The sequence below is a fragment of the Amblyomma americanum genome, chromosome 4, assembly GCF_052857255.1.
Source record: "Amblyomma americanum isolate KBUSLIRL-KWMA chromosome 4, ASM5285725v1, whole genome shotgun sequence".
In the NCBI taxonomy this organism is placed as follows: Eukaryota; Metazoa; Arthropoda; class Arachnida; order Ixodida; family Ixodidae; genus Amblyomma; species Amblyomma americanum.
This window is the reverse complement of record NC_135500.1, coordinates 220567701-220595692: the sequence shown is the minus strand read 5'-3', so window position 1 is coordinate 220595692 and position 27992 is coordinate 220567701. Positions and strand designations below refer to the sequence as shown.

General features: G+C 51.4%; 1 protein-coding gene across 1 annotated transcript; it reads left to right on the top strand.

The window, feature by feature from the left end:
- Positions 1 to 591: 591 nt before the first annotated feature.
- On the top strand, positions 592 to 27992 carry LOC144130026 (uncharacterized). The gene is made up of 12 exons (XM_077664067.1): positions 592 to 714; positions 1362 to 1444; positions 1795 to 1915; positions 6893 to 6978; positions 12036 to 12167; positions 12822 to 12915; positions 14577 to 14835; positions 17452 to 17602; positions 18132 to 18267; positions 19963 to 20186; positions 21693 to 23174; positions 26014 to 27992. The coding sequence occupies exons 1-12, from the start codon at positions 623 to 625 to the stop codon at positions 27990 to 27992; spliced, it is 4839 nt and encodes a 1612-aa protein (XP_077520193.1). The 5' UTR covers positions 592 to 622.

Sequence of the window (27992 nt, the reverse complement as noted above, 5' to 3'; positions counted from 1 at the left end):
GGGCAGGTTGTGATGACGCCACAAGGTCACGTCACCTTGTGCTTCTCACAATCCGACGACGACGCCGGATTTTTTGCAGATCGGGAGCCTTTGTCGCCATCGCGTTAGAAGGAACTCCTTTACTTCTGAGGGGGGTGGGCTTGTCCCGCATCCGGCATTTTTCTTTGGCCATTTCATTCGGTCTCCTGACCTTTTAATAAAGGATCGAATTAGTCTGTCAGAAAGCTGGACAGTTTCATGAGAGGCCATCCTACACTCCTCCAACAGTGTTCCCGCCCACTGCAAATCTTTCTTACTCTCTTTCTTCCTTTCTTTCTTTTTTTCTTTCTTACGTCCTCTCCTTTTATCTTCACCTTCTTCCTCTCTTCTATCTTACTATATATCCTTATCTCTTTCTATCTTAGGCGGACACACTTTTTCACCCGAACTGAATTTCACGTGGCGCACAAAGGCAAAGCGTCCCCATGCTGGTGCGAGCAAAGAGGAAGAAGGTCACAAGTCCTCACGCCACGCGCACTGCGGGACCCGTGGCGATCAACGCGTCTCGAATTCGGTCCACGTTGGCGGCGGTTCCTTTCTTCAGAAGCAAAAGTGGTCCTCAGCTAGGTTACCTGCGGAGCTGATGACGGCTGCCCCACTGGCGCTCCTCCTTGCGACTGCCGGGGCACTATGCGGGCTTCTGAGACCGGTGGCCGGCCAGTTCGAAGGCATGAAGTGAGTCGCATTTATGCCACCTCTCTGCGCTTCGTCCCAAGCAGGCAATGCACGCGAAAACGCTTTCGGCCAGAGAAGCCCCTTGCAACCCTTAGACACGTGGCGTGCTCTTCGGCGGCTGGTTGGGACGTCCCACCGCTCGGCTTCCAAGACAAGCAGTGCCTAAAGATATGCCTAAAGAAGCATGCGCTGATGCACAACGTGAATACAGTCATCGCGCTCCCTTTGCTTTGTAGCGAAAGCTTCACTACGCTATACGTAAAACCGATTTCGCCGTGCGTTGTCGGTCGACCTTCAAGTGAGCCAGAGGTCAAGTGTGGCTATATAGGCCTTACCATATGTGGCCCACCATGGTGTCGCACCACGTGACCTTGGACCTTTCGATTCGCCGGTAGAGGGCGGTAGAATAGGCCACAGCATTCATTGGGCGACCAACCTCTCGTGATAAAGGCGCGCTGGATAGGCAAGGGCGCTGCCTATCCAGTGTGCGGAACGCACTCAACATTACTGACGCCAAGCCGCATCTACTTGCACGATACACCACAGCTTTCGGTCTCTAACCAGGTTCAGCCGTTGTTAAACCGCAGCTAACGTTTTAGTGCGCCCTTTTGAACGCCTGAACTTTGTTTGTGTGCGTGTATACGTAGCGCCGGGGATCCGTTCAAGTTGATTCAAGTCGCCCATGACATCCACAGCGACGTAGCCACACCTACCAAGAGTCCTGAAGCAGGTACGCAAGGATATAAACTAGAGGCACCACATGCATGCTGCTGGTACGGCGGTTATTTCTTCATATTCTATCCGTACGCTGCTGTCTGCGCATTACAAGGAATAGAATTTGAAGTTATATTGTTGGTATATTATGCGAAAAATGCCAACATCCTGAAGGAGCGCGTACAGCTAAAGCACCACATTCAGAGCTGTCTTTGCTGCTGGAGTTTTTATGCCGGAAAAGGGGAAGCTGATGACAGAATTCTTTCAGGTCAACGGCACCGCTGCGATGACTGTTACGTTCTCTTCTTTAGGGATTTGATTTTTAGGCAAGCGCTTAGAGACTGCTCTTTATTTTCCACGTATCAGGCTCCACCGCCGAGGGCACCAGCAAGGCCTCCAGTGAAGAACCAGTGGCGCTTTATGGTTTCGGATCGCAATGCTTTCGCGACGACCAGTGCAACGCGCTCCTTGGTCTGGCGTGCATCAGGTGAGATACGTCACACGATTGTACAAGAACGCTTCCACGCAGGAACGGAAGGCTTTCTAAAGAGAAGGAAACACGTCTTGGCTGAGGACGCGGGGTCGGATCCCGGCCGCATTTTCGGTGCAGGTGAAATGCAAAAAAGGCCGTCTGCTGTCCGACTTTAGAGAACCCCAGTGTTGAGAGTTAAGACGCAGGCGTAGTTCAACCGTTTACTTCGACGGCAACGATCCGACTACTCGCAAAAAGTGAAACATCGTTTATTCCAGTGTATAGACCAACACCGACCTGTAACGTATATAAGCAAGATGCGGTGGCTCTGCTGTAGCTGGCTGGAACTACTGGGCAGAGGCTGACGAAACCTTATTGAGCATAATGGTAGGAGATTGAGGCAATTTAGCTGTGCAGACCTTTGGCGACGCCGGCCCATTCGACGGCCTTGAACTGAATGTCGGGCCATTGCTGGACCTTAGCTTATCCCAGGCTTCTTTCGAGGGATCAGGCAAGAGCTCTGAGTGAGGCTTACGGGCCTTGCACGCCCAGATCATGTGGTCGAAGTTATCTTTCTCACCACAAAAGCGGCAGGATATACTTATTTATTAATTTATACATGTACAGTTTGGGTTGGGGACGGTCCCCGTCTGTTGTTGTCCCCACATGACTTGTTATTGTCTGGTCAGTGTTTTATGGGGTGGTGGGAGTGCTCTTAATCCTTTGTAACGAAAAACTTGGGGGTGAAAAGTAGGTTTAGCGCCGATAGGAATACATGGAAGCAAACATTTTCAGAGATGTTTTCTGATTTCACAGTGCACCTATGATGTTCCTTCATGAAGAACAACCAAATTCATCCTAGGACATGTTCTGAAAGTATGAAGCGTCATTTCAAAGGCGATTTACATTTAACATCCCTACGCATGGGCCGTGGCGTAAATCCACGCAAATTTCACGGGGGTACACGGCTCCCCTCCCACATGCAGCCGACCTAACAAGCCCGAGATGCAGGTGTAGCCTGGAGTACGGACAAAGCCGCCTCCGTCAGCAGAATTAAGTCTAGCTAGCCGACCGGGGGCGTTACAGAGGAGCAAATTGCGGGGCCGACGAGGGAAGGTTTCAAAACATCCCCTAGCTAAATTAAGGCCCTTACCGCCCAGCTACAAACCCTGCGTAGTGCCCCATGCGCATAGTTAAATGCGGCACGTACGCTGTGCCGCATTGTTTAACGGCGGATGCTTTCCAGTTAAGCATAATGGTATCTATACTTCTACGTTCCTGACCTATGAAAAGCGCACTAATTGAAGACGCTTTGTATTTTCGTACAACCTTTTGCGTAACTCACGCGGATGCGGACTTTGGGGTTGCGAATCGCTCTCTTGGGATCTGCATACAGTGTTTAGACCTTATAAAGCTACCAGCCCTGCTCGACGGAGAGCTTTCTCCTTATCTGAAAAACACACGATTCCACACTTACACGACGCAGTCTCCTCGCCGTGTAAGTAAAGCGAAGTCTGTAACAGTGCGCTATAATGAGGATGACAAATGGAAAGGAGGCGCATCGCAGTCCATGGGGCTTACGAGGGGAAAGCGTTACGCTCGCGCTAAAGCAGTTTTTTTCTTCTAATTTCTCTCCTAAAGTGTTGCCTCACGGACCACTGGAAAGGGTGGCATGCAGTGCTCTTTTTATAACCCGACTTTTTAGGCTGTGCCCAGAATGAGTAGACACGCACTCGTCGCTTACTAACCCGATGTTTCGCTTGTGCAACTTTTTAAGCAGCTGCACAGATGTCTGCCCACTGCTTGTTGTATTTCCCTTTTTTAAGAGCGCGAAGCTTTGTCGTGCAAAGCAAACGGACCTGCACGGGCAAGGCCGAATGAGCACCGTGCCAGGCCGGTTATTAGATATTGACAGCGCGCCCCGGTCATGTTCGGAGCGAAGCAGCGGCGATTAGGGCCGGGCACGGTCTATGTGTAGATACCACTCTCTGCGAATCCTCTAGCACCGAACATATTTTGTAGCTTTCCTCGAATCTAAAGACTGCGCTTATGCATTCCAGTTCAGAGGATGTGCTATTTCTACAGCATTTAACCAGCATCGCTTTCCCGCTCTATAATCAAAGCCCCATGTTCCTTTGTTTTGGCGCATGACGTGGGCCCGAGATGGTTGAAGGGACATTCTCAATTTTCTAATCGGACCGGTACTTTTAAGCAACTGAAAGGACGGCGGTAGACATTGATCAATATGTATTTTACTTATTTGCTTTTTTAAAATAAAGATGGCCAGATGATATGATGTGGTTTTATGCATGCCGCTAAGACGATAGTCGCAGCTGTCGGCGCGTGTCTCGCGCACTATTAAAACATTCGCCAGGTCCGGACAAGAGAAAGACCCCCGAAGAAAGCTTCGATGGTTTGCGCGGTGCCGACCTTCCAACGCGCAGGACTACCCTTTAACATCTTCGTCTTGATCACAGGTAGACTCGTTTCCAGAAAAGCAGAGACTTGAAGTTAAATTAAACACCGAATCACACGTAGTCATGACATGTCCTTTGATTGTTGGCCGATTGTAATCATGGCAGCGCTGTTTGTTGAACATCTGATTGTGCCGATCCTTTCCGTGGAAGAGAAAAGGCCTCCTCGCTCGCATGCCGGTCCCCCCCCCCCCCTCGTGATTTACGCCACTGCGCATGGGAATGACTCCCGTTGCGTATACATATACACACACTAAACACGAATTACACGAGATGGGATGTTTATCGGCGTTCGTCTGCTATATACGGAACGGGAGTGCGGCCCGTACAAACACATGCAAGCAAAACTTTCAGAAATATTTTTCTCGTTCCACAGAGTACGCAAGGAGGTTGCTGTTCAACAGTTGGCGAATGCTTTGAAGAGAGTGTGACAAAGTATGGTTCGTCATTTCAAAGTAATCTTTGTAAAACGCCAGGATAAATGTGTGCTGTGACATAATACCCCAAAAGGCGCACTATCCGCTAGGTGTTTCCCCGAATCGGTCAAGCTTCTCGTGGGCTACGTTTGCTCACTAATAGAATAGTTCCAACTAGATAGCCTATGCAGCATTGCCTGAAAAGGCACTCCTCAAAAGCCGTAGCAAGAAAAGAGAAGCACGTGCCCATTGCAGCAGAGGGCGCCGCAGATGACACACCGGCTGACTCCGGCTGCTGCGTAGCCAGCGCCGCCTATGGGTGTAAACACGGTGTTACTCGTGGTCGATTCCTGTGTCGCACTGTTTGGGGACTGCCCTCAATGTAAACGTATACCTAGAGTGTCTAAACTGAACGACAGTACTTGCGTTGAAACGTAGCCCCGTACATCGGCATACACGAGAAGCTTGCGCCATTTGGGGAAACGCCCAGCGGATAGTGCGCCTTTTGGGGTATGTCACAGCACACATTTATCGTAGCGTTTTACGAAGATTTCTTCGAAATGACGCAGCATACTTTGTCACACTCTTCTTCAAAGCACCCGCCAACTGTTAACAAACAGTCGCCTCCATGACTACGCTGTGGAACGAGAAAGGCATTTATGAAAGTTTTGCTTACATGTGTTTGTACGGGCCGCACTCCCGTTCCGTACACCCAGCCGGGAGTCATTTCAGTGCGAAGGGGTTTTAAATGTACGTCGCCTTTGAAATGACGCTTCATACTTTCAGAACCTTCTGTGGGATGAATTTGGTTGTTTTTCACGAAGGGACGACATCACAGGTGCACTGCAAAATCAGAAAACTGTTTTGAAAACTTTTGCTTCCATGTATTCCTATACGTGATGAGAATACTTTTCACCTCCGGCCAGTCGGAACTGCCTGCCGCGAACCCCCCGCTTTGTTTATAAACACGGTGTCGGTCTGTGCGATAACACTCACATGAGTGCTTCACATAACTGCCGTTGAGTCATGCGCAGCCTAACATAAACACTACAGTCGCATCCGGCGGTGGCTTCACTAGTACAGGGACCATGGCTGAACGAACCAGTTTTCTCGCCTGGCAGCGCCGCTCTCTTGAGTTATATAATAGCGCGTATACAACAGCCGTGCGGTGGGAACTTATCCGGAATTCCCCCACTATATCATAACCCACGTGCAGTTTTGTAGCGCTAAACCCGACCTGGTACAGCATACCGCCCTGATCCACGAAGGCCGGGGCCCTAAAACAGTCCGAATAAAGCTATATGTCGAATAAACAGGTCCAGACATGACTTTATTGAGCCTGTTGGTGTGACAGTGCAGGGAGGGGACTGTCCCCGATCAGCTCATGAGAATCAGCCGACGCCATTAGCTGGAAGGGGGGTCCTTTGACGGGGAGAAGCCGCTTTTATGAAAAGGCTGCAGGCAGCGCTGTTTCAAGTACATTGCCAGAGTGTGTTGTAGATGCGAGATCGACATTCGACGTTTGTTTATTTATAATTGTGGCGTGAACATTCTGGACAAGCGCATCTATGAATGAGAAATTGTTTGTGAATGGAATTTTTTCATAAATCGCAAGACTCCCGGACCACTGTAACATCTATACCCTCGGCAGGTTTGCGTTTTTTTTATTTGCTATCGTCAAAAACGGCCACCATTGCTGTTTTATGGCAGTACTGGACGTAAGCAGTGGATAAAGTTTTTAAAAATTTGCTACGCATCAATGTATACCTTCAATGTTTCCATAACAGTATACATTACAACATTCAACAATTGCCTCACAGTTATCCTGGACTAGATCTGGAGACAACTATTGCCACCATGCATGAGAGATGGGATCACTTTGGTTGGCGAGGCTGCTGGGGCGAAACTTGCCGTCGAGTCCTGTGCCATATATCAGGCTCAGCTCATTTTGACACGACGGAAGCTGTCGGAGATGTTCGACCGCCGAATGCTCTTGCTGGAAGGGGGAGCACTGAGGGCCTTCTCGTTCCTATATCTCTCTGAACCGCCGCCGACTCGATGCATAGCGAACCCGACTGATATCATCTGTTCGCGTGTTCCAGCAACGAGAACCATGCACTGTTCTGCGCATGCGCACCGTCAACACCCGTGTACGTCAACGAGGGCGGCGTCCAGAAGTGCGTGCGAGGTGAGTTCTTCGTCGAGAAGTTTGAGAGCGCTGCACTAGGCGCATTCTGAGGCCCGATCGAGACCAGAGGCTTTAAGCCCCGGCCCGGTCGGGGCCCGCTCACTGCTGAGCCCGGGCTCGGCCAGGACTAAGTGGCCGGCAAAGGCGCTCAAATCGCAATAACGTTTCGTGGACACAAGGACAACACTAGCTAAGGCGGATATCGCCCACTCGGCTTTCTGATCGCGTCTGTGAATAGCTCCGAGAGCCAAGTGAAAAGGGTTGCATATACGCGCAACCTCTTGAGTGCTGTAAGCTTTTCGCGTGCCACAAAAACTGAAAAGAAGCAATGAAAGCGAACGAATAGTAACAAGAATAACGCTAATAAGGGGCGAAACTATCCATTTCGCTTCAAACTTTCTTGGAGGCTGTTGTTCAAACTATAGTGTACTAACCACACCAAGAAGGCAGTAAAAAAAGAAAAGCCTGTGGACATAGCTTCCTTTGTCGAGTAAGTCATCCCTGCCAGGTCTACGGCGGGTACACAGGGGTGGAGGGGAGACGCCGTCAAAACGCATGCGAGCAAACTCAACTTCAGGGGGCGCTGCGAAGTCTGGCAACATGGCATGAGTGGAGGTCCACGTATATCTCGTCTCTTACGACTGTATGGGCATTACTTACTTGTGCCGAAATTTTCGCTGTTTTGTGCGAGGCTAATCGCGTAATCGAGGCTAATCGTAGAAAGTATGAACCAACTAGCCCACATTATAATCCTCTTAGCAACACCATCGCTGCCTGTTCAGTGAAGCTGCTGCTGCTGTTGACGACGGCCCTATGAATGAAAAGGAAAGCGCACGGGCCTGCCCACTGGCTCAAGCCGAGCCACTACCGCTGCCACGTGCCGAAAGTAGGAACAGCAGAGAGTGAGGGAAGCTGGCCTGATAACTCCTTCGCCACGGCAGAGGACCATGACGCTGTTCCGGTTCTCGGTCGACGCTCGCGCGATAACCTTCAAATCGCGCTAGACAGGACTGCTGCCGCGCGTTTAATTCACCGATATCGAGGCCCAGCTTACGTTTTCCGACGGGCCAAGGAATTAAAACATACAAATCTCGGAAAGGTGTCATTGCTCGACAAGCGAGCGAGCCCAAGAGCCGTGCTGAGGGTCCGACGGCCGAGTTGCCGTTTTTGGAGAGGTGAGTAAATGAACGTGTCCGTTCGTTTAGCTAGCTTAACTTGTCTGCTGAAAGTGACGTGCTACTATACTGAACCTATAGCGGAATCGCGTTGCAGCGAACTGGCCTAGATTCCAGGTCCTGTGCATTCGAAGCAGCATTCGAAGAGAGCGCATGACAGTATTTGCTCGGCCGTTCTGCCGCGTGAAGGGCAGCTATGAGGTTTTGCCTTCCTGGTGAAACGCAGTCTGTGAAGCTTCAGCAGTTCGCTGACTAAGGCGCTGGATATATGACTTTCTAAGGCGCCAGTTTTGGAATGTGGGCAATTAATCATGTGCTGTTTATCCACGATGTGTCCTGCATGAGTAGCTAACAGTTATCAACTGATATTAAAAGCTTCAAGTCGTGTACACTCTTTCGTGGAGCGCAGCCGGTCAGTTTTGCTGTCGAGTTGCGGCAGGCAGCTCGGTTATATATCACGCCACAGAAAAGTTCCGTTGCAAACTTGGCACACAATATGCGTTCCACAAAGAAAAGTGGACGTTGGCGCATTTAACGACATGCAAAAGAGATTACTGGCAATTCAGGCGCACCGCGGCACTGCGCGAGGTGACGTGAAACGACCGCCAACATGGCGCGGTGGCCACGACGACAAAGGACCCCCTTCGAGCCAGTGACGTCTGCCGATTCTGATGCTCATGAGAACGGGGTCGACGCCATTGGCTGGAAACCGTGAAAATCCACTTGTTTTTTGAGTTCCTTTTCAATATACCTCGGGAAAACCAGCTTTATGGGCTGTGGGGAAAACATGACAAAGCCTAATCCTCAACTCGCTCCTGTACTATAGGAGCAGCACAGCCCAATCATGGCGGCACCCGTCGACCTCTCTTTGAAAAGGTTGCTTGCTATACGCGCTGCTCGGATAGGTAACGCCCATGTCTCATCACTAGGTTGTCCGATCTTTTTATTTTGTGAGGCTTTTAAGTGGAATAACTTTCTTTTGCATGCTTCGATTTGAGTATCTCTTTTCGCACTGGAACGCACGAGGAATCCATTTAATAAGATTAATCAGCATCGCGGTGCATGCCCCCTTAACAGTTGAATACACGCTCGTAAAAACGAGCCGCGTGTCAATGCGTTACAATTAACGCCCCACTAAGAACGCCGCCGTGGTGCCGAATGTGGCGCTCCTTCTCTCCTGTCGTTCATGGCGTCCGAAGTTACTTGGACGAGAGACGCTCATTGAACGCGAATTGCAAGCGCTCTCATTCTGGGCCAACGAACGCCGGGATTCTTTCAGTTCCGAGGCGTTCCGGGCAACGGTGAAACAAAACTGGGCTGAGGCACTTGAGACTGCTTACGTGTGGGAATGCCATTAATGTCCCCGGGTGCATTGTTGATGTTTGTGCTGCATGCATTAGAGCTCTTCTTTTCTACGAGTTTGCGTGATTGGTTGCGCACCAGACCGCGCCCTGTCGCTGCGCGGCGACGAGGTTGGCCGAGTTTGCATGTCGTTCGTGGACGCGGTTGCGTCACAGTTTTGATCGCAAAGACTTAGGGAAGACATGCAGTTTAAGGTGCATATGTCGTCAGTTCGAATCCCTGTTGCACACTAGCCTCCAACTTGAATATACCACACGTAAGCTATATGCAACGAGAAATCACATGACACCACCTGGAACGCTGACGGTATACGTGTGTCACAATTTTGGCGCGAATGTCGAGGAAACTGACGCTACATGGAGGTCGGCCAGTGGCGAGTGAATATAGACGAGCGACATCTACAGGATTGTCTCAAGTGGTGGTGCTCCGCTTGCTACGTGCGTCGTACGACCACTTGATAACGTCACCCCATTTTTCTGTGCCATCTACACGCGTGCACATACACTCCTCCTGCATGCCGGCGCCGTTGTTTCAGTACAGGACTTCTGGGGCGCTCTCAAAGGGAGCTCTCACTATTGAACAATGAAATTTTGTGTTTTGACGCTACGTTCGTTTGGGACACACATGAGCAGACTCTTAAAAATGACATTGAGATCACGCCTTACGCTATAAGATTTCTGCCTCTGATAAAGGACCTCCGATTTCCATGTGAACTTTACGTGTTAATAGGTCTATTTAGCGTGTCCGAAAGCCACATGATGGATAAACACGCACAACTGCCGCGTTCAACGAGGTTCGCAGAACAGTGCATTTTAGCGCAGGAGGTATATGCTGCACAATTTTAACCTCCTGACCGGTTTCTTGACCTGTGCGCTTTCCGGAATTTTTATGCATGTGCCAGCGAGCACATGTATTTCTGAATTTTCCCCTTTTCTAATCGTTATTTAGTTTTTTCTGAAGTATTCCTAGCGTCATACTACAGCCCGCCTTCCTTTGCTTATTTCCGTCGCGTGCAACAAAGAATGTTCGAATTCTGAAAAAAAAGGTGAACCATTTGATACTTTCTTTTTTCGTAATAATAGTATTACTATCTTGGGTTTAACGTGTCGAAGTGACGCGGAGGCTCTTAGCAACGCTGTTATGGATGACTCCATATAAACGTAGACCAGCTGCGGTTCCTCAACGTGCGCTCAAATCGCACATCACAGGGGCGTTTTCCATTTCGCTGCCATCGAAATGCGGCCTCGCCGCAGGGGTCCAACCCCCAACCTTGGGCACAGCGGCCGAGCGCTACAGCCAATGAGTCATCATTTAGTGTTTGCTTGCTGTCTGAGGAAACGAGTGTTTCCGAAAGCGAATGTTGCACAACGTGGTCGGGTCGTTGCGCCTACGTTTCACATATTTACGGTGCACGACACAAATAAAGGGAACATGACAGAAGCCAATAGTCGCCGGTACCAAGGAGCATAGGGGATTATTTTTATATGGTGTTCATCAACGGGAGATTAAAAGGGTAATTATATGGAGGTTGCCCAGAAAGGCGACCGCGGCCACATTTATTGAGGGCTTCCGGAGAGGAGACAGCAGCGGAGCTACACAGGCGCTGGTGGCAATGCCATTTGAAGCGAAGGGTCATCATCGTCTTTATTAAGGATGTTGGCCAAATGTTTAGGCGAATACCCGTAGGTGGAATAGATTTGTATAAAGGAGTAATTACTCATTGCCATCCACCCAAACGCAGCCATGCGGCTGCAAACTTTAACTAGGAATTTTCTGAGAAAGCTGTATAGCTTTCCTTTGTAACCGCCTGGCTGCGCTTGGGTGGGTTGCAGTGAGTAATTATTACTTCCTCATTATAAAAAAAATTATGCCGTCTTTTTTACACTGCGTATGTTACACCAGCACCTATACCTATAGGTACGTAGTACCTGTACATAAAGTATTTTGCTATTGCAAGGACACAACAGGTTGCCATTGCTAGAAAACGCAACTGCGAATCCTTTTCCTAAAGAAAGTAAAACAAATGCAAGGGAACGCTCTTAGTTCCCGTGCTCCTTTAATGCTCGGTGTTTGGCATGTGAATGATAGCCGCTTATGCGCCTATCATAAAACAGTGAGAGGAGGAAATATATAGGCGGTCGATGTAATGCAGAGGTGCGGAGAATTAACAGATAAAAGATGGCGCGCTATTCTCAGGGAGTGGAAAAGTAGCCGGGGGTGGTAGAGGGTCTTGGTACGCGAGTAAAAAATTTGATGGGCAAGATAGCCAAGGCTGGCGCAGGACTAACTGGAGATTGTTCTGACATGGTAGAGTTGCCGAAAAAAAGCACACACACAAGAAAGGTATTGGGTGTGTACGTCTTGTGTTTTGTGTGTTTTTCGAGCAACTTTACCATGCCAGGAGAAATACATCAACAAGCCCGACAGCATGTTCTACCAACGGTATCAGCGTAGCGAGTCTTTGGCCCGCAGATGTGGACGTGCAGGTGATGTTGTGCCAGCATCCTCGCTCTCTCGCAGCCAAGAAGCTGTACGAGGCGTGCGTCACGAACCACGAGTGCAGCTTCGGCAACCCCAACGTGCAGTGCATCAACTTCTTGTGCAACTGCTCGCCCCCTTTCGAGCTCACGCCGACACACCACTGCCTGCTGCGTGAGTATCGTGGCGCCCGTATACGCCGGCTCTTTCTGTCATTGAGGTACCCGAAAAATCACACAGTGCATGGGACAGAGTGCTGCGATGAGTGACACTCAATTGCCTTCCGGTAATGCATATAAAGAGATCAATATACCAAACTTCGAAGTCGGGAATTATTCTGTAGATTTTGCCTATGTATACAATTGGAGATATCTGTCGTGAGGTGTTCTGTTTAACTGCGCTTTACTTGACTACATGAAAAATGAAGGCTCCAAATAACGGGGACACAACGGTACACGTTCAGGGACTCAACTGCGCCACCACAATTTATAGCGCTTTTTAATCTCGTACAAGCGAGACAAAATTTTACAAAACACTCAAACGGCAATCGAGGCGTATACATCTAGGTCGTGTACGTTCCAATGATCGCTTTATTACAGAAGTGCGCATATTAGAGAAGCCAAATTCCGCCTTCACCTCGCCAAGTGTGATCTTGATTCACCGACTGATAGCGGAGCTGTGCTCTTTGAGACCTTTGACCCCGGCAGCGACGACAAGGATGAGCTTTGGCTGTGCGTGCAAGTTGGAGGTCGCAGACTCGATCGTCAGTTCGAGCACAGACCATGGAAGTCGCGCAGTTTTTTCTCATGTCTCTGCTCTCTTCTCCAGCGTCGGGACAAGGAGGCAGCATTTTCACCGTCGCCCTGACCGTGATGCTGGCATTGGCGCTACTGCTTCTTGCCGGAGGCTACGCTTACCTCAAGTAGGCCTAAGCATCGTCTTGCATGGCGGGGTTTACACGTAGCGCGTATAAAATCAATCAAAGCGACACGCCCAAGCGTGCGTGATCTGCGTGTGGAGGTGGCTTAACGAGACTGTTTTGTAATCACTGCAGGTGCACGCACTGATACAGCGCCGCAGTGTCGGAGCAGACACGAGTGCATGATCAGGGGGACAGTTATGAGAGGCTGTCTGTAATCTCTGGGCGGCCTAGCATAGCATTACTAATTAAGCCTTTCTCGAACGTCCAACCTTTTAAGGCAGCAAGATTTTGCTCGGATTGAAGTTGGATAAAGATGGTGCGAATGGGGCATGGCCGAGCAAATACGTACTCGGCGTTGTTCTCAGTGACGTCGTCATCCTGCCAAGTGGCCGTCTTTCTGGTCGGTGACGTGGGGCGCTGCCAGCCAATCAGGGCTCTCGTGCTTCAACCTATTCTCATGACGTCGTGGCTAACGCCCTTTGACCTAGTGAAAAGGGACTCACCACTTCGTCATGAAAATCGGTCTGCCTAGAGGGCCTCCTTTGAGGGGCATCTGCCGGTTCGTTGTGGAGTTGTATATTCTAGTGCACTATAATCCGACTATTGAACAGTTCTAGTAACGTCACAGGGTGTGGCAGATGAAAAGAGACTAACCACTTCGTCATGAAAATCAGTCTAGGCCATTAACTGGACGGCCTCCTTTGAGGGACATCTGCCGCGTCGTTGTTGAGTTGGATCCGACGTATAGTGTACATGCATTATTCTAGTGCACTATAACACGACTACTGAACCGTCCTAGCTACGTCGCAGGGTGTCCGCACTCTCCCGGTGGTCACTGTTGGCATATTCGTACTCAGAAGTTGACGGCGGAAGGCTGGCCACGTAGACAATTTGGTCTCGAGATTCTCACCGCGTCCGGGCAGCGTCTTCAAGGCTGAAGTACAAGTTCCGCATTTTCGCAGCGTCGTCCCAGCCGTTGAACCACGACTGCACATGATCACAATGCGCAACTCATGATCTCGCTGAAATTTAAAAAAACAATAACGCGACCTGTATCTTGGACCTCCTAACGGACACTTTTCCGAAAATGATTCCAAAATGGTCACTTAGTACATGTGTTGGTACCTGTCTGCAAACCAAATATCACATGAGCGAGATCAGTGGCTAGGGCGCTCAGCTACTGAAGCCGAATTCCCGGCTTCGAGCCCGGTGCTTCGATGGAGGCGAAACGCGAAAGGCGCACTTGTGCTGTGCACTTCCTCCTTTATCCCTTCTCTTATGACGTGGTTCAGGTGTCCGCCGAGTTCTGAGGCAGATACTGCGCCATTTCCTTTCCTCAAAAACTGCCCGAAAACACGTCACAAGCTGGACCCGTCATGATTCACAATCGGCTTATGACGAGCCTCCAAGACCTCGCGCAGAGTCGCCTTGGTGCGCAAGATCGCGCCGTTCGCTCCAGTCTTCGCGCCCGGTTCTATACCGTGGCGCGTATGTGCGACGCTCGGTATGGAGAAAGCAATACGGGGCCATTACCGTCGCTCCTCCTCTGTTGTGTAAGTTGTGTAGAGCGAAAGATTCAGGAGGGTGTTTTCTTTGTCTTCACAGCACACGGACGCAAACTTTAGTGCGGGTGTGTAGGGGACTCCACATATTCCCCGCAGGATGGTGCGCGAGCGTGACAGCGGCACCACCAGCAGCAGCAGCAGCAGCAGCAGCAGCAGCCGCAGAAGATCGAAGCGTCGTCGCCGGACCACGGAGACGTCGTCCACGTCCTCGACGGCGCGCATTCTGGGCAAGGAATTCAGGCCCTGGCCGGAGGACGACGGAGACTACGGGCCGGACGGAGGTGGCGCCGATGAACCGCTGCGCCCGCGGGATCCGTCGCCGCCGCGCCACCCGCCACGCTACATCGCCAGGAAGGTGCGCACCAATGCAGGCTGCAGCTATAGCTAGTCTAGTCTGTTCTAGGAGCACCAATCAAGGGTATAAGCAGGTTCATTAAGACCCACTCGAGTACACCCAAAAGCAGAGCTATGCTGCCTTCTCAAATTTTCGCATTTTAACTAAAATTGCACGGACCATAGCGCATTTATGTTACGAAGATGCGGAAAAACGGTATTGCGTTCCTTTGATGGCAGCGCTCTGGTAGATTTTGATCAGTATTTACGCCATTGTACTTCTATTTAAGGAGTTTCCCATGAAATGCACCTAACGCATATAATTCGGTGGGCTCTAACGCAGTCCCCACCTCCAATTCATGATCTTTCCGGCTTTCCTCCATCTACAAGCTGACCTTGTTAGCGGACCATGGCGGTAAGGTCGGCAATGATCATACGTACGTTGCAGTTATGGATAAGGATGTATTATCAATTGCCACAATTTGAGAACCTGCATATCTAACCATATCTTTCTTTTTATAGCCTGTGGCTGCGTTCATGTGAATCAGTAATGAAAGGTTTTAATGAGTAACAGGATAGAATAACCATTCTGCTTTGTCCTGTCTATCCGGGCTGAAATGGCCCGGAAAAAAATCAGCGGCGCCCAGATATGAGCGCACACGGGCACTGGTCATTGGCATACGCCATTGCAATGGCAGTGCAGGTAGGGGCCCAGGCTGCTTCGCAAAGCTTACAAAGCGACCCTGTAGGTCCCCAAGCGAGCAAATTGGCGGACCTTATCGTAACCAACAGCTACCTTTACTCATTTGCTATAGTGTCCTAGTTCTAGAGCACTATGCCTTACGCCATCCTAGTAATTCCTTGCAGCACTACCAAAGATGCTATGAGTGCACAGGCAACTTTCTGACGATGCGGAATGTAGTGCAGTATAAAGTAGGTATACGGGCATATTGCATAGAATGCTTTAAAGTGTGCATGCGCCAAACGATAGTTCATATCGAGGCTTAACGTACGCTCGCGTTACGTACGCTGTTTTCCGAGTATATATCTTGCGCGACTTGTGCGTGCTCTAAGATATCGTTTCGACAACGGCGGTGCCCTTCGAAGCAGAAATCGTTGCCTCCAACTGATTTCGTCTTTTTTACTGCTGTTTCAAGTACGTTCACTGACCATAAATGGGGCACCGTGCTTTTGCTTCATCTCATTTCGCTCATAACAAAACTTATGAGCGATAAATTTGCGTTTTTTTTTTCATTTAGAGGGACAATTCTGCCGCTTCTAGTAGTTCTTAAGGGGAGCACCGGTTTGATAACAAAATGCTTCCCGTTCTAACACTCAAATGGCACCACTAGGCATAGCTTATCGTTGCGTCTCCGTTATGCAGAACTAAACGTGCGAATGTGAAAAATGTCGTAACGCCCTGAAAAATCTTGCGTTTAGCGTACATAAGCGGGCATACGCTTACGGCACGTAGACAGCGTCAAGTTTTGCTCTTTTTCTAACCATATCTCTACGCCGCGAGTAGACGACACGCAGACGACTGACTGTTTTTGGAGGTCTCTGCCTTTAATAATGCTGAAGTAAAGAACACTAGGAAGCGCATCTAAGCTCCCAAGTTGAACGGCTCCTTCTAACGAAGCCCGGCAGATCTCTACTGGAGAAAACAGGCTGCCAACATTGCTTCGAGAACGTCAAAGAGGTCGTGGACGTCCCGGACGAAATTGCGACGTCCTGCGAGGGCCTCCGGCCTCCACGGCACCCGGAACTGCAGGAGGGAAGCCAAAGGTCTCTAAAAAAGATTGCCGGCATGCGTGGTCTACGCGGACGCTGCTTGCTATGCTGGAAGATGAGCGGCTGCTGGTGGACTCCGCGTACAGAGAAATCGCCATTGCAAGCCTACCGAGGCTCCAGCGATGGCCGTCGGCAACGCACGGGCAATGCCTCGGACCGTGATCGCCGCAGCTTGCACGAATTGCCTGAAAGGAAAGGCCATGCGACTCATTCATCAGCCAGGCCTGGGGCGCAGGTTCCGGAATCAAACATTTACATTATGGGTACCAGGACGCGCGGAGTACTCTGCATGGGAACCGTGCGGCTGACGCCATCGTTTGAGGGGCGTGGCTACCGGAGTCTGTACGCCAATGGTATTGCGTAATACTGGAGCACATTAGGGGCAGTAGGCGACTATATACACACCACCTTATCCTAAGCTGAGCAAACAGGAGGCGACACACTGGCGCCAGCTTCAGACAGGCACCTTTCCGTGCCTATACATACCGAGCAAAATTCATCCCAAAGTGTATGAGGATAGATGTCCACATTGCGAGCACAGGGCGCCACTTTTTCACACCACGTGGGCCTGCCAACGTAACCCTTCCACATTGAAGCAGTGTGATACCATGCAGCACGCTCCTGAAGGGCACTCACCTTTATAGACGGGGCCCGTGCGGCGGCTATCTGCGTGGGGGACCTGCACCAGAAGAAGGTAGTCCATCGAGAATCTCTTCATAATACCGTGTTTTGTTTTGCTGGCACTTATAGGCGGCCTGCACATGTATACATATAACTCTCTTATGCCGAAGGGCGTATTTGCTCAATAAAAAAGACTCATTCGTTCAGGTGTCCCCGAACGTTGCAGATCGCGGGTCTGTCGACGGTGAAGGAGCGCTCTTCGTCCGACAGCGAGCACGCTGCCGAGGCGGCCGGCGGGAGCTGCAGCTGCGACTCCGGCGACCGCAGACGAGCCACGCCGTTGCGTCGGAAGAAACGAAAAGGGGAGCGAAAAACCAGTACGTCGAGCTTCAAGTCATGCATCGCCAGGCCATTAGCTGTTGGGCAAAACACTCAGTCTTAGTGCACTTCGGAAAGCGAGGCTTGGAAATGAACAGCAGCAGAGTAGTAGTCTTTATACGACGTTGCGAATCCAGAACTGCCGCTCGGGCTCCGTGCGATTGTTGAGGAGCGTTAAAAGATGTGGTCTCGTCGTTGGATGTTTTGTACGACTTTTGCAAGACGTTCTTAGCGTTATTCGCGCAGCGCGAGCACGGCATAGACTTAGCCACTGAGATTTTTAAAAAAATTTTTCTGGCGCGGATGATTCTGAATTGCGGATGATTCGGAATGCTCCAAAAAGTTGACGATCTCCAGTCGCCCGTTGCCTTTCGATTACGTCATCGGAAGCTTGCAAGGTGTCTGTGTTGAAGAAATAGGCTCGTTGTAGGCGCTACATGCCTAGTTCACATCAGGGAGATTAGATGCAAAAGTGACGCAGCATGTTCTTGCTTGTCTTTGATGGTGAGACCCGTTTCTTTCATTCAGGAGCCGAGCTGGAGTGCAATGCTGAACTCAGCGGCTCATCCCCCATGCACCTGCTTCGACCCAAGGACGAAAAGATGCAACGGGTCCTCGACAAGCAGCAGGTCGTGGTGACCATCGAGACCCACAAAGGAAGAAGGCAGGCCATCTCAGTGTAGTTTTTGTCGAGCAGTGTCATACATGAGCGAGACAGAACTGAATCTATTTCACGACCACCGAACAGGGCGCAGTTCGCAACCACGATGTGGTTCGTCTATGGTTTCACACGCGGCAACAATAATAATGAAAAGCGCTAAAACCGTTTCAACTCGAGCTGGTCAGTTTTTCTATCATCTGGCATACACCTGCGTCTGTTTAAAAAATAAAAAGCCAACGGAAAGGCGCGGCATGATGCAGGCCTATAGTGGAGCAGACAGGCCCCTTCTATCCAGTAAAAAAAGAGGGTCGATTTGCATACATGATAGTAGTAGTAGTAAGTGGTTTTATTAAAATAATAGTAATTAAAAGGAAGAAGATTTTTGCTGCATCTGCCATCGATACTGAAGCACCTGAGCTGAGGCAGCGGAAATAAAGGATAGCAGGCAGGATGGAGAAATGAGATGGAAGAGTTGAGGGGACAGGAAGAGAGGATAGGGGGAGAGGCAATATACGCAGGCTATTTACACAGTAAGAAATGTGCATACATAGCCCAGATGCGAATTCGGTGCGCTGGCAGTTCCTTTTCCACTTCGTTTCCGGTGGATTCATTGTTCGCAGGTGGAAGTTGTTCGGATAGCGATAATAGTTTGATGCGTGGAATTGGTCACTTTTAGCTTTATATCCCTGGGGCTTCTCATAGCACTCGTGGTGCAGCGCTTAATAAAGTCACGTGACTTTAGAGCTTCCAAACCGGCCGCCTCGCGGACGCTTAGGGTGCCTCGATGCGGCCGTCTGCAGTGAGCGAAAAATGCTAATACGCAATAGATGGCAAGCTATATCAGTCGGACGTTTTGTGCACCGTTCTGCAACTTTCTCATTCAAACTTTTCGCACATATTCGTGCTTGCGAAGTTGGTTAATTAATCTTGACTAATTATGCAATTAAGGACAATACAAAAATAGTGTGACGATCCATACGATCGATAGCCAGCAACACGCATATGGTTGCTTAAAGTTCCGCGGCATATTTTTAAACCACGGCTATTGTTTAGCTGGGACGTCCCGGTGGGCAGAACACACACACACACACACACACACACACACACACACACACACACACACACACACACACACACACACACACACACACACACACACACACACACACACACACACACACACACACACACACACACACACACACACACACACACACACACACGCACACGCACGCACGCACGCACGCACGCACACACGCACGCACACACGCACACGCACACACACACGCGCACACACACACACACACACACACACGCACGCACACGCACGCACACACGCACGCACACGCGCACACACACACACACACACACACACACACACACACACACACACACACACACACGCACGCACGCACGCACACACGCACACACACACGCACGCACACACGCGCGCGCACACACACACACACACACACACACGCACGCACACGCACACACGCACGCGCGCGCGCGCGCGCGTGAATGAAAAATGCGGGAAATGGCTTCTATATATCTAAGTGCTATGGCTCTAAAAATCCCAGACATAGAGCACCTTTCAGAGCTCCTTTAACACTTCACCCTTGGACCAGATGTCATAACTTGTGACAGCGGTCCAACGCAGACAGACAAGGAGAGAAGCAAGCCTGTGGCAACGCGCAGGTCCAGCCTCCTGGGAACGGGGCCGAGTCCTCCGCCCGTCATTTCGCTCCGGAGACGCGAGGCGCCCCCGTCGGAGTCCACCGACGACTCGTTCATGAAGGACTTGAAGCGCCGGCGCAGCCTCAAGGCTCGTCTCAGCGACGACCTCGGAGCGACCACGCCGACGAGGCAGTCGGCGTCCGCGGCTGAGCCACTGGCAGCAGCGACGAGCGGGGCCGCTGCAGGTACTGCATGCGCTAGTTTACCCACCTGTCGGCCCTCGATGTTCACGAGTGAAAAATGTCATTCACGACCACCGACGTCCGGGTTGCGGACAGGCATCAGAGTGAGCACATGGCCGTGGCGCTCGTTGTTTTCTTCGGGCGAGTAAAAATGAAATCACCATCATCAAGGTTTCACGGGACCATTGGCGGACGCTGCGGCATGCAGGGTCTAGGACAGGGGCGAAGGCCTTGTGACGGAATGGCCCAGGTGTTAAAAGGAAGGGCAGAAGTGGAAGAAGTGCGTCCATGCTGGCCGTGAGGTCTGTGTCTGGTCAATCACCGCAGAATTGACACAGAGAAATTTGAGGCCGGTTGCAGGACTCGAGTGTGCGCTGCAGAAAATGCCGGGCTCAGAGACTGTATATATGCAGAACTGTCCGACTGGTCCTGGCCGACGCACTGTTCATACTGCAGTATACCTTGGCTAAGGTGTACCAAAACATTATTTTACTTGACACGGCACGGCAAGTGCCAGCAGACAGCTACTACAACGAAAGAAGGCGACACAGTTCCAAGGAAAACCAATTTTTAATTCTAGCATGATGTCCTTTTGAACAGTTTTTCTCACTTTTTTCATGCGCTTTCTCATGACAAAATCAGGATGCGCGGTTATGGCAGCTTCAGGCTGTAGCTAATGAAGCAGTAGAGTACCATCCTGACCCCGAGAGACTGCCATGACGATCTTTCCTTTCTGCGAAGGCTGTCTTGAACACGAGTAGAGTATAATCCTTGCGCATCTAGTCCATTTTTTCTCACTTGCCTTTGGTGAGGCTGCAGTCACCAACCGCCCGCAAAAGAAGCTATATTATATTGTGGGCATGTCTGTGTATTCACGCACATATCCGAAATAAATTTGATTTCAAGTGAGTACCAAATAATAGCCGACTATTGGGCCGGTACAATGTGCATCCAATGCCGTCATGTTGCTTTGCAGTCGAATTTTGACATTTTGAGCCGCGTTCACAGAGTGGTAATAATGATGCTCGGCTGCTGGTCAGAAAGACGCGGGTTCGATCCCGGCCGCAGCAGTCGAATTTCGATGGAGGCGAAATGATAGAGGCCCGTCTACTATGCGATGTCAGTGCACGTTAAAGAACCCCAGGTGGTCGAAATTGTGCGGAGTCCTCCAGTACGGCGTCCCTCATAGGCGGAGTCTGTTTGGGACGTTAAATCCGAGAAACCGAAACCGAATTTCAATATTAAAAAAGACTGAATGTTCGAATAATCCTAATTTCGAATTAAGAGGAGCCCGGAGAGACTCCCCTAACTCATGCGAAGCTGACGAGAAGCGTAACTTGTATGAAACTAGAGATTGTAATAGCTGAGTTCGGATTGTCTTAATTCTAATAGAATTCCAACTTATTCCACTTCCCTGATATATGGAATCGGTGTCGAATATGACTTCAGGATGGCCGCATTTCACCTGCTTGTCTATGTCACTATTGCATTTCTCGTTTCTTTACTTAGGTGCTATGGTCGGCATCAATGTTCCGGTTCATGTATTCTCCGCGTCAACTAAGACAGTGAAGAAGCCTTACGCGGACGTCCAGAAACGGGATGACGTCCCCTCGCAATCTACCGAGAACGCTGTGACCGTTGACAAGATCTCGCGAGCATGTGGCGAAGCTGAGCCACCTTTGCAGTCCAGAGTGGACGGCGAGCGTCGCAGCATCGAGCCCGACAAACGCTCGCTGACGGCACCCAACACGAAGAGCCGGCGCGCATCATCTCCCGCCGCTGTGCTGATAGCGAGCGGCGGCGACGACGCCCAGCAGAAGCTGTCGCCCGCGGCTGAAACCGCTGCGGGGGGCAGCGTGGTCCAGCAGGGCGTGGTCGTGAGGGGCGCAGTTTTTCAGCAGAGGAGAAACGAGCGCCCGGAAAACAGCAAAGACGACGACGGCCCTGCCGCAGCAAAAGTTTCCCTGAAGGATGCGATGGTTGGCGCTAGCTCGAGTGCACTTACTGGCTTTAAAATCGTGAATCCTGAACCAAAACTTGAGCACCAGCACGTGAAAGCTGATGAGGCGAGAGTGCACCGTAAGCCAAGCGACCAGCTCAGTATAGAACAAGTGGGAGAATTAGCCCGCCTGCTTTCAGGACTCATCAGAAAGCACGAGAAGATGGCGCGCAGCAAAACGGTTGCAGACAATACGACTGGAAAAGGCCAGCGACACCGAAAGCAGGAGCGAGGCGTCAAAAACGCTTGCATCGCCCGAGGTTCTGAACTGCCTCAAAGACAGCGGGCTGAAGAGACCTCAGAGGACCGCACTGAGGTCACAGCCAGCGATATTAAGCAAGAGTCAGTGGCGGAGAAGACCACTGCCCCGCCTGCCCAGGTTGGAAGCAACATGGCAGATCACTCCGAACAACAAATGTCAGCTGCACGCTGCACAAATGAAACGACCATTACGACTACGGAGGGCGCTTTGAACACAACTGCCACACCGAAGCCACCGGAGCTGCCAATCGTCAAAGGGCCCCCGAGGCAGAGTTCATTCGGCCGGGTGAAGTCGCAAGAGAAGCTCACTCTGACGAGGCAGTCCTCGACGCCACTGACGGACATCGAGAACAGCGCCGACGATGAGAAGTACGGCAGCGACAGGATAGGCGGTAAAATACCGCAGCCCATTCCTGTCGGCGTGCCGCAAGACCACCGCGGTTGGGTTCCTATCGGAGCTGCGTACGCGGCCCAGGCGATGCCCGACAGGCAGGCGGCGCATGGACTGCTACTTGGAGATACCAGTGCAGCCAGGGACGTTTCGCTCACTTTCTCAGATGTTCGAGGGTCGGAGACCACGCCGCCACTAACGATGCAAAAACCTTACCAGGAATACATGGCAAAGCAGCTTCAGCCTCCGGTGCACTTCGCCGAGAGGCCTTTCGCGGATATCCTTGCCAGCTTGGAGAGCGACATGACGAGCCTTCGCAAAGACGACGACGACGACAAAGGTTAGCTCAGCTGAGCTTGTTGCGTTATCCACAGGTTGTTGTTTTTTTCTTGGAGCGTGCGAATATTGAATTTTCCTAATACAAATCGAATACGAATATAAAATGTGCCTTGGAATATCGATTATCTGTTTAGTATAAAAATATTCACAAACAATAGCCAGGTTTTCTTAATTTATCGTTAGAGTGAATGGTCTTTGTAAGAAAAAAAAAGCTAGACTGACTCAGTACCATGTTTAAAAAATGCGACGTGCGCAGATATGTGTACTCTTTTGTTAGACAGCACTGCAGTTAATGAAGAATGCCTAAGTAATTTGCAATTCGCTGATGACTGACTTGCTAAATCACTCATGAGATGAGCTGCAAAGCATGATCAATGAGCTAGACGGGCAGAGAAGAAGGGTATGTCTTAAAATTAACATGCAGAAAACCGAAGTAATGTTCAGCAGTCTCTCAAGGAAACAGCAGTTAAAAATAGGTAGCGAGGTGCTGGAAGTGGTAAGGGAATACGTCTACTTAGGGCAGGTAGTGGCCACTGATCCGGACCATGACAGGGAAATAACTGGAAGAATAAGAATGGGGTGGAGCGCATACGGCAGGTTCTCTCAGATCATGTATGGCAGTTTACCAATATCCCTCTAGAGAAAAGTGTACAACAGCTGTATCTTGCCGGTACTCACAAATGGAGCAGAAATGTGGAGCTAACGAAAAGAGTTCAGCTCATGTTAAGGGCAACGCAGCGAGCTATGTAAAGGAAAGAAAGAAAAATGATAGGTGTAACGTTAAAAGACAGGAGGAGGGCAGAGTGGGTGAGGGAACATCACGGGTTAATGACATCCTAGTCGAAATCAAGAGGAGGAAATGGGCTTGGGCAGGGCATGTAATGCGAAGGTAAGATAACCGCTGGTCCTTAAGGGTAACGGAGTGGATCCCAAGAGAAGGCAAGCATAGCAGGGGGAGGCAGAAAGTTAGGTGGCCGGATGAGGTTAAGAAGTTTGCCGGGATACGGTGGCCGCAGCTGGCAAAGGACAGGATTAATTGGAGAGGCGTGGGAGAGACCTTCGCCCTGCAGTGGGCGTAGCCAGGCTGATGATGATATGACAGCATACAACCAATAATGTGGTTTCAAAAAATTAGTAACGTATGCGATCCACGAATTGACACATGATTCGGACTTTAAGGGACCAAAAGAAATGCCCCTATTATCCGAAGGTCGACTTATAAAATGTCCCGCCCCTCTCTGCTGCCTCTTGAAAAAGAAAAAAAAAGAATGGCTGGGCATTCAGCATTGCTAAGCACAAAAATTATGTGAAAGCACAGTTTTTTGCTGGTGGACATCATCGTCATGTACCTGAAAGGTGTCCACTGACCCAGGTTGCCAGTTATGCACGTCTTCTACTTTTTCATCGTCAATGCCAATTTACCCAAGAGAGAGAGGGTTTATTGATATGAAAGGCAGAGGTTGGCCTGAAAAATAAATATCTGGCCTGCTACTCTGCTCTGGGGGACGGGAAGAGGAGATAAAAGAAGGTCACGATGGGGGACGATGATGATGGGAGGAGGCAGATGAAAAACTACTTAAAAAAAAAACAAGGCACACTTTCTGACATTACAAACGCGAGACAAGGTCCGTGAATTTACCCAATGTACACATGCGGCCTATGCTCCAGTGCCGCCTTTCTGCAGCAATTTTGTCAATGCCAAAGCGTATTGGTCTAGTGCTGTGTTCCTGCCACAACGTTGTCCACGCGAACGCATGCAGCGCACATCTCTCTGTCTCTACCGCCACATAGCTCAAAGAGTGAATAACGATTTGACAGTAGCGCTAGTTGACGAAGATGATGAAGTGAAATGCGCAGCGCGACAGTGTTGCAGTTTAACACGAGGCGGGGTCGGCTGCCGCGATAGTTCATCGCTCTCGCGCAGAGGCCAGCGGGGCTGATCTGTTAGCGGATATTTGTTTGAATTACTTTTGTTTATTTATTTCACTTGGCACAAACACAACAACATTGCGAGATCTTGCTCGAGGTTTGCACATCGCTATAGTGCTCTCGCACCAAAAGGAAGCTGCCGTATAAATGCGGTCAGGCGAAAGCCCGTGACGATCGAGGGCGCACTTTAGGCGTCCTGGTTGAACAATGTGGGCGCAAACGAGGGAAACGCACTCTTTCGAAGTACTCATACAGTTAAGAGGTGCCACGGTAGAAAACCGTCGGCGGGCGTCTTGACTGCTTCTAAAAAGAAAGAAATGCCTCCCAGCTGGGTTCGCACGGCGAAGCTCGGAAAAGCGAGAGGCGCCCTAGTCGCGGCCACTGCCCCGGTGTCTGCTTCGGTATGCTTTTATCCGGGCTTTCTCCCGCTGACCAAGACGAGGTGGACAAGTGGGTATATGTAGCACGCGCCTTCGCTTTGCGATTGTTCGATGCGGGTGGTCGGCCGTCTTATCACGCGTGATATGTGAGAAAGCCCACTTCGCATCATGTTCAAGTCTATCAGTGTCCGAATGTACGACTGGTCCACGCGGTAATCGACGGAAAAAAAAGTCAAGTGTACAGGTTTGTGCAGTTCTCCTGACACTTTAAACTTCGGATAATAAGTCCTGGTCTTGCCACGGTCAGATGTATGAAGGTTGGCGCGGTATTCGACCGCTGCGGGATATTGAGAAATTTTAGAAAATTTCTCGGATCGAATATAAACCGAGCAACATAAATAATCGGCTCGTATTCGAATATGCGCACACACTTTGTTTAAGCCCTTTCTTAGGTCTTAAACACGGTGTTTTCTTAGCGTCCGTGCATGGCGGACTCTGTAAACTGCACACGAATTTCCCGCTCTTCTTCAGATGACGTCCAGAGTGGAAAGGCAGTCAACAAGTCACCACTAGACAGCGTCGCACAGAGCTCGACGCAGTCGGGCATGAACGACGATAATAACCTTGACGAGGCAGCCATCAACACTTCCTCAAAAGAGCGGAGCGACTCGGGGACTGCTGCCGCGAGCTCAGACGTTGTCGAGATGTCGGGCAGCGGGAAACCCAATGCGGCGGTTTCCTCTAAGGTCTCTAACGACAGCAGCGAGGCGTCCAGGGAGGTTGCGAGGGCACTGCTCACCTTCTGCGACTCTGACGAAGGCTCTGTGCAGCCGTCGGAGTCCACGTCGTTGTCATTCCTCTCGTCCAACTCGAGCTGCAACGTGCTGCACCGTCTGACCGACTTGGTCGATCTTCCAAGGCTGGAACGGAGCGTGGCGACGCATGAAACAGGGGACGGTGTCGTTCTCAGCATGCCGCCGAGGGTGACGTCATCTTCGGCGGTGCAGACGGAAAACTCGTGGCAGCCTTCAAGGAGCGAGCGCGGCGCCCAGGCACACCTGCTGCCGCCGGGTCGAGCTGGCTTGCCCCAGCTCAGGAAGGCTCGGCGGCGTGACACCGCCGCCCGCGTGGCCACAGATCGCCCCTGGACAGAGGACGTCAAGAAGGTGGTCATGCTGGGAAACAAGCACTACCTGCGGCAGCACGCGGCGCGCTATCCCGTGGCCAAGTCGGCGACCACCTTTGACGAGACGCAGTACTTGCTCTTGCAAATCGACGACCAGGCGCAGCCGGTAGATGGCGCCGCGTCTCGGGCATTCCTGGAAGCTCCCTGCAGGATGAGCCTGTCAGGGGAACTGACCCGGGGAAGCTGCGAATCCACGCTGGAGGCGTTGCTACGGCGCAGCACCGTTTCCTCGTTGAAGGACATCGGACGGTCCGACGACAACTTCGAGCCGCTCAAGCTGAGCGAGTTAATTCTGCTGCAGCACCCGGCCGTTGGTCTAACTGCGGTCGACTTTGCCATAGCGTGGCCTCCGCTGAGAGCGGCTCCCGCTCACGCGGAGCACATTGGCGGGGAGCTGCAAATTCCGGCTGAGAGCAAGGAGGCTGTAGGTTTGAAAGATGAGCCGGCGGTCGAGAAGCGGCAACATAAGGCAGCTACCGAGCCGTTCTCGGTGGCCCACGAAGAGGTTCACAGGAGGCGTCCCAGCCTCACCAAGTCGGCGGCGAAGCTCGGCGTCCCGGAGAACCGGCCGGAGCGAGAACGTGCCCTTGCGAAGAAGGGAGCAGCGGCGACCCGAGCGGTGGAGCCGACGGTTCATTTTGCCGGGCCGCTGTTTTCGCAAGCAGCCGTCGTTTTCTCCGACCGCTCGGTGGCCATACGCCTTCCAGGCAGCGTTTTGCCTGCCACCACTCTGCCCAGGGTTGGTGCAGCGATCCCCAGGAGCCGGCAGCTTCTGCTGGCCAGAACACTGGAGGAGCCCAGCTTCGAGTCCATCTACAACGCCATCCTGCAGCCTCCGCCGCAAGCTCTGGACCCGAGCGCTCCAGGAGACGTGCCGTGCTCGCGGGCAACCTCGTCGTCGCGGGCGGTCTCGTTCGACGACTCGCTGACCGTGGTGCCCCTGGAGGCGGCCGACATGGAGTCTCCGGCGCCTTCGCCCCTGCATTGGCGCCAGCTGAGGGCGCGCCGCCGGTCCAGCCTCTGCCGCTCCTTGTCGGGCTCCCGCCTGCACGCCGCAGAGAGCGCGGATACAGCGCGTAAGATGAGATCTCCCCGGCTGCCATCATGCGCCGCCAGCCCGGTCCCACGAGGCAGCGGCGCGTCGAGGCGGGACATGTCGCCTTTCTATTCGTTCGAGGACACTGGCTCCGAGCTCTCCTTCCCGCCGCCAGACTCGACGAGCAATTTTCGCTGGTCCGGCTCGGGCCCCAACTCGCAGCGCAGCAACGACGACGAGCGCCGCGGCCAAGCCCAGGGCCAAGCTGCGGGCCAGCGGCCCGCTTGA